Here is a 12,792-nt window from a genome sequence, read left to right as displayed (position 1 = left end):
TATGCAAGTGGAGCTTTGCTTTGGGACATGTTTGCTGTTATTACCCATTGCCCTGTTGCTTGACATGGGGAAACTGGAAAGTGAATGGGGGCTTAAGGAAATATGCCTGTACAAGAAATCTTGTCCCAGTATACATTAATGTTTGCCACAAGGGAGAGACCTGTGCATAATTGGCCTAACTATCTGGTTTCTCCTGAATACTTGTTCCTGTTTTAATGCTGGACCAATCTTATTCATTCCAATGGGCAAAGATTGAATCTGTGCAACATTTTAAATGCCACTCATTGCAATACTTACTACAAAGAGTCATCTAATACATTTACTTTTATTATATCTTGGAATGTCTCACATTTCCCAGATCTTGCTAATTTTTTGTTATGATTTTTTATCTTTATTGTAGTTCCAGTCCATAGCGTGGACCCATTAGAGAAGTAAATTGAACTAGTATATCTAGGAGTCAGCTTAGGCACTTTCCGCACAGCTCATTCATATAAAGTGTAACTCATTATGAAAGAACCCATTTCCCCCTCTCCCCCTTCGCATATAAGATGCTCACTCATTCAGGAAGTGGCAACAAACGCTGTGTCTCCTCTGCACAGGGACACTCCCCCCCCCCCATTCCTGAGATGCATGTAAGGCTACGGATACATGTAAGTCTCTAGGTGACCTCCATGGCCATTCAGTGCCCAGGCAAGAAAAAAAAGAAAAACTATCTCCCATCGCCTCCATGCTTGGGACTTTGGAATGTAGGGGAACCAGAGATTCTCCCCCTCCCCCACAACTGAGAATCTCCTGGATTCCCCAGACAATCCACTCAAATGATAGATGGACATTGGACACTTCTTGCTGCCATAGTTTGCATAGGCAAGCAGAAAGCGTTTGAAACCCAGGTTACAGCAAAAATATTGTTTGTTTAGTAATCATAATTGAACCTGGATGGGCTCTTTAAAACTAATCTGACCCATTTTGGGGGAGTGTTCTGTGCAAGCCTCTGCTTCCCAGCAGGTTTTTTGCCTTTTTATTCCGTTTTAGATTGGCTGTGACAAATAGATTATACTTAGTAGGAAAATATTAGCCTGATCAATATTTAGTAACTGAGGAGCAACTTCAAAGCTCTTGAGAGCAATGGTATGTGAGTAAAAAGTGAAGTAATCTATGACCCAGCTAGAGTTCTTCTAAAAAGGTCACCTTATTTGCTGATAGAGCAGTAATATATTTTAACTGGCACTTGGGCAGCATCAGCTGAAAACAAAGTCAGTCCTGCCAGTCCCATATGAGCTCTGTTCCCCTAACCTTCAGGTCATTTTGTAATACGGGCAGATGACATAGCCCATTTTATCTGCCAAACAGTGACTTATAAGTTCCCATTTCTGCACCCAGTTTCTTAGCAATGAAACAAACACAGAGCTTCCTGTTTCTGACACCAGCATTGTGGTTGCCATCAAATCAGCAGCCAGGTTTAGACATTGTTCATGCTTTCAGAGAAAAATATGCATCTGTAGTATTGCATGTGCCCTCCACTCTAGCTAGAAGGTTTGCTACTCTGTTCATTGCCAACACTCTGTAGACCATGTGTGACTAAACCCAAATCCTGATCCATATGCAATCTTTATCCCCTCCCTTGCCATACTCACATATTTAAAGAATCATCAGGACAACATGCATATAAATTTCTTTCTTAAACCCCATTGTATCTCATGGGCCAAAAACAGTGGTGTGAAAATGGTGTGAAAACGGTGTAAACCCTTTTATGCTGTTTTAAACTCTTTTACATCGTTTTCACACCACTGTTTTTGGTCCATGTGGAATCTGCCTCAGATTATAATCTTGTGCAAACTTTGACTGCATAAATATGCTACAATGTTCTAGGTTTTCAATTTCTTCTTCCTTGGAAGGCAGAAATAAAATACAGTACAAATTCTTGAACAAGTATCCACCAGACTTCAGGAGTCAGAGTGGTATAGTAGTTAAGAGTGATGGACTCTCATTTGGAGAATGAGGTTTGATTCCCCACTCCTCCACATGAGCAGCAAACTCTAATTTTTTGAACCAGGTTTGTTTCTCCACTCCACTACATGAAGCCTGCTGGGTGACCTGGGACTAGTCACAGTTTTCTTAGAACTCTCTCAGCCTTACCTTCCTCACAAGGTATCTGTTGTGGGCAGAGGAAGGGAAGGAGTTTGGAAGTTTCTTTGAGACTCCTCATGGTTGAGAAAAGTAGGGTATAAATCCAAACTCCTCCTCTTCTAAAGAAGTTAAGTGCTAATTAGATTCTGTACTTAACAGAGCTAGTGACAACATTCCACAAAGCCCCCTGGCATCTTAACCACCTGGAGTATAACACAAACATATCACTCATTTAATTCCTGATCAGCATTACCGAATGCCACTGGATACCATGCTGAACTTTGTCAGCCAGTAAGTGTTCCCTGTAATTTACATATTAATATGGACTAATGCAACACTAATGTTCCTCATTCCTTAACTACTGATTTGATGATGCTGGTAGTGGAAGGCCAGCAGGCAACGAATCCACTACCTTGGTGAGGGGTGCATCAAAAAGCTTAAATCCACCGTTAGATCATTACAAAAGGGGATCCATATGGATTTGTAGGGGAGAAAACAATGCCCCCCCCCCACTGGCCCCACTTCTTCTCTTGACCCAATTCTACCTCATCTACCCTCCCTCCTTCTGGTTCTGGTTTCATCCCCTTTATCCACTTGCATACTGATTTCTACTCATCCCTGCTCTCATCTTTTCAGTTTTTAATGGTTAGATGCCCATTTCATCCTGTTCTTCCCATAAGCATTTGGGCCATTCCCTTCCCCAGCTGACTTTGCTCCTGCTTTCCCTCCTTCTACTCTCCTTCTTGTTGCCATGGCTGCCACTGCCTTGTCTTTCTGGGTTGGTAAAGCAATGTTTTACAACATTGAATGCTTTGTTGTTGTGATGGGCTGTCAAGGTGGCCAAGATCTCACAAGGTGTCCTTGCAACATCTCTGCTGTTAAGGAGGTCTTTTGAATGAGAGAAAAGTGTTTTGGGGGTTTAAATATAATCCTCCTTTCTAACATACCACATTTTCATATTTTCTGCAGACCTGTTTTAGCCCTGTAAACCCTTCCTCCTTTGCAGATCTTTTGATCTGCATGGGGCCATACTTGGCTATTAATGATATGGTGGTTATTAAAGATTTGATACTGTCTAGGTTATAATCTAGAAAACTCCTTAATGTGTACCCAAATAATGGGGCATATCTAATAAGACTGCTAATTCCCTACTCCCTTCTCACAAATTGTAAAGGCACTTCGCAATCTAGTGCGAAGAGCAGCAGTTGGCAGCAAAAAGTCAGCAATTCTATCAGGCAGACTGTAGTCGGAACTACATTTGGTAACTAATAACAGAATATCAAAATCGTTACAAGATTTCCTCAAAGTTAGTGATGAAAACTACACTTGAGTGGTTCCTTGGGAAAGGCAATTGATGCAGGCAGAAACTGAGTGGGCAATTTGCAAGCAAATGCTTCTAACTGCCTACATGCAGAAGAGGCGCTTTCCTTGGTGGATGAAACACTACTTTTTGATTAGCAAAAATCATGTGTTAGTTTCTATCTCACCAACATTTGTTTGTAGCATTGGGCTTGGGAAAATATCAACTTATCTTTAGAATTTATTCATGTTTCCTTCAATATATCATTTAGGAGTTGACACCTCCATTAAACTTCCTTTAGAAGAAGGCCCTTTGAATTTACAGTGGCTTTGTATCAGGGCACACTTTAAAACGAATCAGAGTTAACAGGCTTTTTCATCTCCTGGTCTTAGTACTTTTAGATTGGATCGGCTATTGATCCATATGTGTGGTTATTACTCTTGACCTGCCTGTGGCTGAAGAGACTTTTGTTTTGCTCTGCTTTTTTTCTGTCTTTTAAAGCTGTTATTTGACCATACAAATAAGAAGGACCATAGTGCAATTAGATCCAATTTTACCTACAGAAAATGACACTAATTCCTACGGTCATTTGAAGTGGTTTATGTATCATTTATAAAGGGGTAGGCAGCCATTTCTGACCAAGTCTTGGATGAGTCAGAGATTCAAAGATGCATTGTACTTAACAAAAGGGATAGCAACATCATTATAATGTTTCCACATCAGAACCTTGCCATTCAGTATACTTGCAAATTATCAGAAAATTCTCACAGTGGCATCTTTCAAACTATTTCCTCAGATCTTGTAAGAACAGTCAGTGCAGACAGGGCACCGTAGTAGACTGCGTAGGGTTTGCATGTTTGAAGAAGCACAGAACTGAGAAAGGAAGCAGGAATTTGTAGTGGTGGCCAGGAAATTTCAAAGCAGTGGTTTTCAAAAAGGCATTCACAGCCAGGATCAACTGGCTGTTGATGGTTTTCCAGGCTGTGTGGCCGTGGTCTGATAATTTTAGCTTCTAATGTTTCGTCCACATCTATGGCTGGCATTTTCAGAGGCATGTCATGGTAAGATGCACTTTTCTGTGCCACAGATTTCCAAAAGTCTCAAAGCAAGCATGCCATACATGCATGGGACTTCCTTGTAGATGCTTTTAACAACCAGTGGCGTTCCTACCTAGGGACATGGGGTACCCTTTGTCCCCGGGCGCCCCCCATTTGGTCACGTGGGGGGGCGCCAACATTTCAGGGTCGTTTGTATGTTTTTTACATTTTAAAGTGTTTTTTCACGTTCCGGCCTGCAGGGGGCGCATTTTTTAAGGCTAGCGGCACCAAGATTTCAGGGTACCATCCAGAGACTGTCCTGATGATACCACCCAAATTTGGTTCAGGGGTAGCAAAGTTATGGACCCCCAAAGGGGGTGCCCCCATCCCCACTGTTTTCAATGGGAGCTAACAGGAGATGGGGGCTACCCATTTGAGGGACCATAACTTTGGTCCCCCTGAACATAACTTCACCAAACTTGGGGTGGCACATCACTAAATTATTAACAGATGATTACCCTGGGGAATTTTTGGGGTCACCCTGGCTGTAAAATACCCACCCTTTACAGGCACCCCAAAGAAATTTGCCCAAGATTCTTTGTTTTGCAGTGACTTTGCTGCATTGTTGTAGCCAATGGGGAATTTCTGAGTGTGCTTAGAGCCAGGCTGCACATTTTTTTTTGAAGAAGATAAGAGGCACCAGACTTTCCAGGGTGTTGGCTCCAGGGAGGGAGCATCCTGCTAATCGCATCCCAGGTTTGGAGAGCTTTTTTTGCTTATGGGGGGTTCAATTTTTATGGAGCCCCAAAGGCATATTTTGTTTCCCCTTGCTCCTGCACTTGAGAGAGAAGCCTGTGGGCTGAGTTCTCCCAGAGAACTCTCTCAGCTCCCCACTCCCAGAAGCAAAGCTCACAAAGCTTGGATGCTATTACTCAAAGGTCTCTGTGGAGGCCACCTTGAGAAGTCTGGTGCCTCCTATCTTCAAAAATGTGCATGCCAAGCTTAGCACACTCAGAAATTCCCAGAATTTGCCAGGCTCTTCAGCAAGAGTTCTGTGGTGGGAAAAATTACTTTCCCCACCACTTAGACTTCAATGGGAGCTATCTGTTTATGCCCAGATGGCTCTGTGGTAGAGGTTTCAACAGGAGGCACTGTGTAGGTAGGGATGTTGCTCTGAGTGGGGGGGCATTTCCTGTAGGGCTGCTGGTGTGAGTCTCCTGAAAGGAACCAGCCAAATTTGCTAAAATGTGTGTGGAAAGAGGAAAATGCTGTGGGCACCCGAGTTGAAGAGAGTGAACCCTGATGCCCACAGCATTACGGCCATGCACAGGCAAACTTTAGCAAAGTTGGCTGAAGTTCCTTTCAGGAAGATTCACGCCAGCAGCCTACTGAAATAAGTGCCACTTGAGAGAAAAACCACTACCACAGTGCCTCCTGTTGAAACCTCTACCACCAGGGAGCCAGCTGGGGCATAACAGAAAGCCCCATTGAAGATCCCTATGGTGGGAAAAATAATTTTTCCCACCACCAGAGTACTATGCACATCATCACAGAGACTTGATGGCGGGCAGATTCTGGGGAATTTCTGAGATGTGTGAAAGCAGTGACCACACATTCACCTTGAAGACAAAGGCGCCAGACTTTCAAAGGGTGGCTCCAAGAGGCCTTGAGAGTAATAGCATCCAAGCTTGGTGAGCTTTGCTTTTTTTGGGGGTGGAGTGGGGGCGCTGAGAGTTCTGAGAGAACTCACCCAGCAGAGCTTCATGTGCAGGGCCCGGGGAAACAAAATAAGCCTTTGGGGGGCCCATAAAATTGGACAGAAGCAAAGGTCTCTAAGCCTGGTTGCAATTAGCAGGGATGCCCTCCTGGAGCCACCTTGAGAAGTCTGGTTGCCTCTATCTTCAAAAGTATGTGCAGCCTGCCTCAGAAATTCCTCATTAGCTACAGTGGAGCAAAGTCACTGCAAAACAAAGAAGATCTTGGAGCAAACATTTTTTGGGGTGCCTGGAAGGGACCTGTTATTTTTTACAGCTAAAGTGACCCCCAAAATTTCAGAGGAGTATCATCTGTTAACTATTCTTATGATGCCACCCAAAGTTTGAGTGAGAGATTATGTTCAGGAAGGGACCAAAGTTATTGTCCCTCAAATGGGTAGCCCCCATCTCCAGGTTAGCTCCCATTGAAAACAATGAGGATAGAGGCACCCCTTGCTGAGAGTCCCATAGCTTTGCTTCCCCTGAAACCAAACATCACCAAATTTGGGTGTTATCATCAGTTCAGTCTCTGGATGGTACCACTGAAATCATGGTGCAGCTAACTTTACCAATCAAGCTCCCTGCAGAGCAGAAAAAAAACACCTAAAAATAACCCCCAAATGCCCAGAATTGGTCATTAAAGCGGTGGGAGGAGTGGCCGCCCATGCAGCCAGGCCAGGCAGTGCGCCAAACTCAGGTTTTGTCCCCGGGCGCCAGTTTGCCTAGGTACGCCCCTGTTAACAACTGTTAAGTTGGGAAAGGGAGATGTGACGGGCTTTAACCTACCAACTGAGGGGACTCACAGCCTCTTTGGGGAACCAGGTTTGTTTGAAACTTTAACACTTCTCCACATTTACCACATGTTCTTAAGGTAGCAAGTGGAAAGGCTTTGGGTTTGCTGCCATGAAGTAAGTTTTGTGGTAAGCACATAGAACATGGAGATCACTGAGGAAGGAACAGTATATAAATAACAAAGATGGTTTATTAATTTACAGATTTGTTTCAAATAACAAGTCTCTTGGTAGTCAATGGAGAAACTTGACTGTGGCACATAAGTTTAAACCACTTATGCTTCAGAGTGTGATTTAAATTTTCTTTAATGAGTTCAAGTACAAGCAGGCTTTTATTGACTAGTCACTGAGTTAGATCATTTCACATGCGCAGAATTCTACCCACACCAGCCTGCCCTTTCCCAGTAGTCAGACTAAATAGTACAAGGTCTGTTCATCACCAGAAACAATGGGGTATTCTGTACTTCCCTCCAACATACCCTCCATCTTCTGAAAGGTGATTGGATGCTAGAGCAGCACTCCCACAGGCTCAACTGAGTTTTCCTCCGTCAGGGTAGAAACAGCCTCCCATCCATCACAGGATGATTTGTGGTATGTGGCAAGGAAAGCAAACTTGCAGAGCATAAACTAAACTTATCTGCTTTCCAACAGATACCTGAATTACAAAGAATGCCACTTCATAGTGCTTTGATCCTACTTTGCAGCCAGTAAGATATGATGTATAGCACAAGAGAATGAGTATTTCAGAGACATGTTGAGAAAGGCATAGTCAGAAACAGACAGTATTTGAACTATGACAAGTGTATCCTAAATTAGACTAAGCCTTTGTCTAAAGGTTAACTGTGCAGTGCCACTGGCTAGGATGCAAAGGACTATACAGAGAAATCCATCTGCACATCAAGATTCTTGAGCCTTCCCCTCCAGCTGAAAGTAGCTCTGAGAAGAGACTGGAAGTGATTTCTGACAACTTATAGAGCAGTGATCATGAAACCAAATCACAAGATTGGCAGCAGTTATGTACAGGGGTTCTCTGGATCTGACTCTATGAGGTAGACCCACTGGATTATATTTAAAGGAGGCACAGTGCCAAGGAATTTACCTCTTCCATATTTATTTCTAGCTTTTTCACTTCTTGCCCTTTTGTCTCAAGCTCTTCCATCAGCTTTGAGAGTCTCTTGACTAGTTCCACGATGACCTTCTCATCTCTGCTACTGCTGGCAAAATTGGACATCAGCTTCTTCACGACAGGATCATCACATCTGTGGAAGGAAGATCCACATGTCATCGTAATTTAGAGACAGGTAAATAGCATTTCCCAAGCAATCGGATAAGATATCAAGATTAGACCAGTAAGATTTGAGCCCAGTAGCACCTTAAAAAACAAGATTTCCATGACACAAGATTCTGAGAATCAAAATATCTTTGTCAGCTTATACCTTGGAAATCTCCTGGGGTTTTAAGGTTCTACTGGACTCAGTCTTGCTATGTTAGACTTGTACACAAACTCCATTCCTTTACATAAAACAAATATGGGACACAGGGCAGGGAAGAAATTAAAATGGGGATTTATTACTTATGGAATCTCCTAATCATGGAGTCATGAGAAAGGGAGTCATTTGTTTAATACTGATGAATAACATGGCATTTGGCATTAATAATAAATACTGTGTTTCTAAAATGATTTCCTCATTGGGTTTTTTGTTTTTGATTGGTATCGTAGAAAGCTATGTGCATGGGCAACAGAATACCATAAGTGGATTCTCTACAGCAGTCACTCATGGGTGGCAAGCTGCTTATGAAGATCAAAATGAGTCTGCCTGTTCCACTGTACTAGGAACTCCCAACAGAAACTTCAAAGGCAACTTGAGTTGCATCCCTTAGTTGACACACTGTCTAGAATTGAAGCCTTTGGCTCTTGCTCCTGACATTAAATCAGCAGAGTACAGCTGAACAGTGGAGAAGGTGATGTGGGAAGCATCACTCTGCTTTCTCGATCAGCAAAGTAAAATAGGACCCCAGAGGAACCTGAAAGATTAACAAAATTTATTCCAAAAGTTTTTGTGAGTCAAAGCACACTTCAGAAAATGCATGAAGTGCGGACATATTCATGCTCAAAGCTGCAGACAGTAAAAAGGAGGGGAGTTACTAAGAGAGACCAGTCAAAAACAATATCCAGCCAAGGGAATAATCAATTTATTCAAAGTGAATTTGACCACTCTCAGGACTATGGCTGATAGAAGGCAAAACAAAATCAGATTGACTTTATTCTCGTGTCTTCTCTTATTTGAAAGCCACTTTGGCTAAGCCCCAGAGTAGCTTTTGAGAGAGGCTGACAAAAATATGTTAAAATATGCAGAAGTATTTTATGGAGATATACCCGCTACTACAGCAGGGAAGTCTGGCTAAGAGTTTCTTCACTTCAGCCACCTGGGAGGGCTGGTCCCCATTCCCTCTCTCTTCTTCCTCATCAGATGCTGCCTGGCCTTCCACTGAACGAAACATCTGATCTTCCACTGGAAAAAAAGAACAGCCTTTACTTAAAATTTGGCAGCACACAATGTAACACCTTCTTCACTTGACAGCTTGGTAAAGGAGATTTGGTTCACCATTTATTTTAATTTTTTCTATTTATAGTCCACCCTTCTCACTGGGACACATTACATAGAGTACACCAATACAACCAACAGGACGAGATGTTCAATAAACAATTCAATAGGATTTGGATTGCAGAAATCTGGAAGCAACCAGGAATCTGAAACATAACTGAACCAAGGGATAAGTATCAATATGACATGTTAAACAATGCAAATGTTACATAATCAGATCCTACTTACAACAACAGGCAGTACAAAGTATACACTCAGTAAGGACCGTAGTCATTAATCCTTCAACCAAGTGTCTTTCTGGACCATTTTATTAAAGTTCAGTCCTGTTACCTTCAGGAAAGGTATTCTTGAATAATTAAGTTGGTGGAAAGCCAGGAAAGTGTGAGGCTTCCTGACCCTGTCAAGCATAAAGTGTGGGATACATTGGAGAAAATATATATACAGGCAATTGTTGATCTTGCCCATTTGCAGTCTGGTGCCTGCAGAAAACTCAGCTCAGGTGTAGGATGCTGTCATGGTGGAGCATAAGGGGAAAGGTACTCTTAAGGATACAAGGGACCAAGGCTATAAAAAGTTCTTTATGTGATAGCAGACTATACAGAAGCACTGCCTAAATAATAGCTTTTCTGCCTCTCTGTAGCACGTTTCTTACATTCTTGTTTAAGAACACCACACATAAATCTACCTGGCACATAAGCACAATTCCCACTCATTTCCACAGAGGAGATGGTTAAGAGCTATGTCCTTTTCTGGGGTGCTGTGTGGTTTCCGGGCTGTATGGCCGTGTTCTAGCAGCATTCTCTCCTGACGTTTCGCCTGCATCTGTGGCTGGCATCTTCAGAGGATCTGATAGTTGGAAAGGAAAGCAAGTGGACTATATATACCTGTGAGTAAAGGTCAATAGGTAAGGGCATCTGAATAGGAGTGGCCTGGCAAGTGAGTAACAATGAAGTGTAGCATGTGAGTAACAAAAGAGATAGCAAGGTCAATAGGTGAGGCATCTGAATAGAAGTAGTCTGTCCTTTGTTCCCTTTGATTATCTGTAGTCATCCTGTGCCTGTGTGGAGCTGATTAGTCACTGTCTTGACTCTAGTGTTTTTCAAAACTGGCAGCCAAATTCTGTTCATTTTCATGGTTTCTTCCTTTCTGTTGAAATTGTCCATGTGCTTGTGGATTTCAATGGCTTCTCTGTGTAGTCTGACGTAGTGGTTGTCAGAGTGGTCCAGAATTTCTGCGTTTTCACAGAATTTCTAAAGATGCCAGCCACAGATGCAGGCGAAACGTCAGGAGAGAATGCTGCTAGAACACGGCCATACAGCCCAGAAATCACACAGCACCCCAGTGATTCTGGCCGTGAAAGCCTTCGACAATACATATGTCCTTTTCTATTACTCACAAACAAGCAGGTGAGAATCTGGAAAGGCTTTCCTTGGTTGTGAAGGGGCTTTCTTCACTTTGCACGTATTAAGATTGCTTATGATCAGCAGATCCCATCCCTGTGCTCTCTTATATTTTCCCCTCCGCTTTTCATATATGTCAGCCTTTCTGAAATTTTAATATAAAACTGAACCTTCTCATGAACATGAAATTTAAGCATTTAAGAAATCTTCCCCTCCCAAATTTATGTAATTTTAGTCCCCGAATGCTGAATTTATGTATACATTTACTTGAAATTAGAGCTCAGTACAATATGATAGAACAAAATTTGATCCTTTCCCCTCCCAAATGTGGGTGAAGAACACGTAGTAGAAGCTTGCACACAGAAAGAAAAAGAAAGCAGTAGCTTTAGGGAAAGGCATTTGAATTATATGCATTGTCGATGCCATCCTGAGGAAGAGAACAATAGACATGAATTTCCTCAACAGATCAACAGCCCTGGAAACGTTGCTGCTGTTATGGCAGTCTGCTAAATGTTTCACTATAGCCTCCTTCTCAGAAAGAATAGCCTCTGCCCCATATGCTTCAGTTTTGATTTTCATCAGTTATCAGTTGTATTACAACTGTTGAATACATGGCTGAGCAAAAGCAGGTCTCTTGCTTAACTCGCCTGTTTGGAATTTTCTGTTCTTTGCTTGCCTGCCTCTCTTTAATGTTCACACAGAGCCATGAAATGTGGATTTCATGTTCAGGACATCCTATACTTTTGGTGTGAAAACTAACTCAATCCAATCACTATTGTTTGAAGGGCATTTTAAAGAGCACTCAGTGCAGTTGTTCAAAAACTATTCTGTGTGAAGTAAAAGACACAAAGGCAGTAAGACAGCCCTGTCCGGAAGGCAGACTGAAAAGAAATCAGTGAAACACCAAGACATTAAAGCAGAATTCTTTGCATAAGAGGTGTAATCTATCTATCTATCTATCGATATATAAAAATCTAACAGTGTGTTTGTCCCTGATGGTGTCCCTCAGAAGCTGCTGGACGGATCACCCCCAAATTTTCACAGGACGTCCCTCCCTGTTGCTGGCAGGTACTCGGACTTTCAAACTGCCGAAAGTCATACCTGAGCCAGGTAAAACTAAAAAAACAAGACAGCACAATATAACGATGTGCATTGAAAAGGGAAAGAGGGATTCCATTTGACCACCCCAAAAGGCTATGCTGGGGATCATTGGACCTGCATGGACATCTGTGTGGGTTGCGGACTGTGATGAGAAGGACAATTGCCACAGCAACGTGTGGCTGGGCCCGCTAGTGGAAGTATAAGATGACTGTGGAACAATGGTTCAGAACAACTGTGCTCTGCCATTTTTTAGCATGATATTTAGACAGAGAGAGATTCAGATATCTTGTTTTGAAATAAGGCCTACAGAAATAAGTGGAGTACTAGCTATCCTGTGCCAGCTCAGCATTTTATAAAAGAGTGAGGTGATAGTATTTCTGATGACCGAATTCCATGTAGAGATACTCATGTTTTCTATGCTTGTTTTGTGCAGAATGGTATGAGAAAGGTTTAATATATTGTATTCTGCCCAGCAGAGGGCACTGTTGTAAAACAACAAAATCTTCAGCACATTAATGGCTACATACTAGATAGTACGTTTTTTTGGTTAATATTTTCTTGTCTACAACCAAAGTAAAAATAGGCAAAATATTTTCTATACACACAAAGAAAAAACAATTACAAATTCAAGTAAAACTGATGAGTCATAAGGATCAATATGCTGAATGATTGATGT

General features: G+C 42.3%; 1 protein-coding gene across 4 annotated transcripts in view; it reads right to left on the bottom strand.

The window, feature by feature from the left end:
* EFCC1 (EF-hand and coiled-coil domain containing 1) overlaps positions 1–12,792 on the bottom strand; it is a 93,086-nt gene that overhangs the window by 13,993 nt on the left and 66,301 nt on the right. For all 4 annotated transcript variants that reach the window (XM_048491785.1, XM_048491788.1, XM_048491789.1 and 1 more), the window contains exons 4-5: positions 9,387–9,522; positions 8,109–8,268 (exon numbers count right to left, since the gene is read on the bottom strand). In XM_048491785.1, the coding sequence (XP_048347742.1) occupies positions 8,109–8,268; positions 9,387–9,522 (296 nt within the window). The remainder of the gene's footprint in view (positions 1–8,108; positions 8,269–9,386; positions 9,523–12,792) is intronic.

Source organism: Sphaerodactylus townsendi, linkage group LG03 (assembly GCF_021028975.2).
Source record: "Sphaerodactylus townsendi isolate TG3544 linkage group LG03, MPM_Stown_v2.3, whole genome shotgun sequence".
NCBI classification, from domain to species: domain Eukaryota; kingdom Metazoa; phylum Chordata; class Lepidosauria; order Squamata; family Sphaerodactylidae; genus Sphaerodactylus; species Sphaerodactylus townsendi.
Note: the sequence above shows the minus strand (reverse complement) of the source record. Positions and strands in the feature narration are given on the sequence as shown.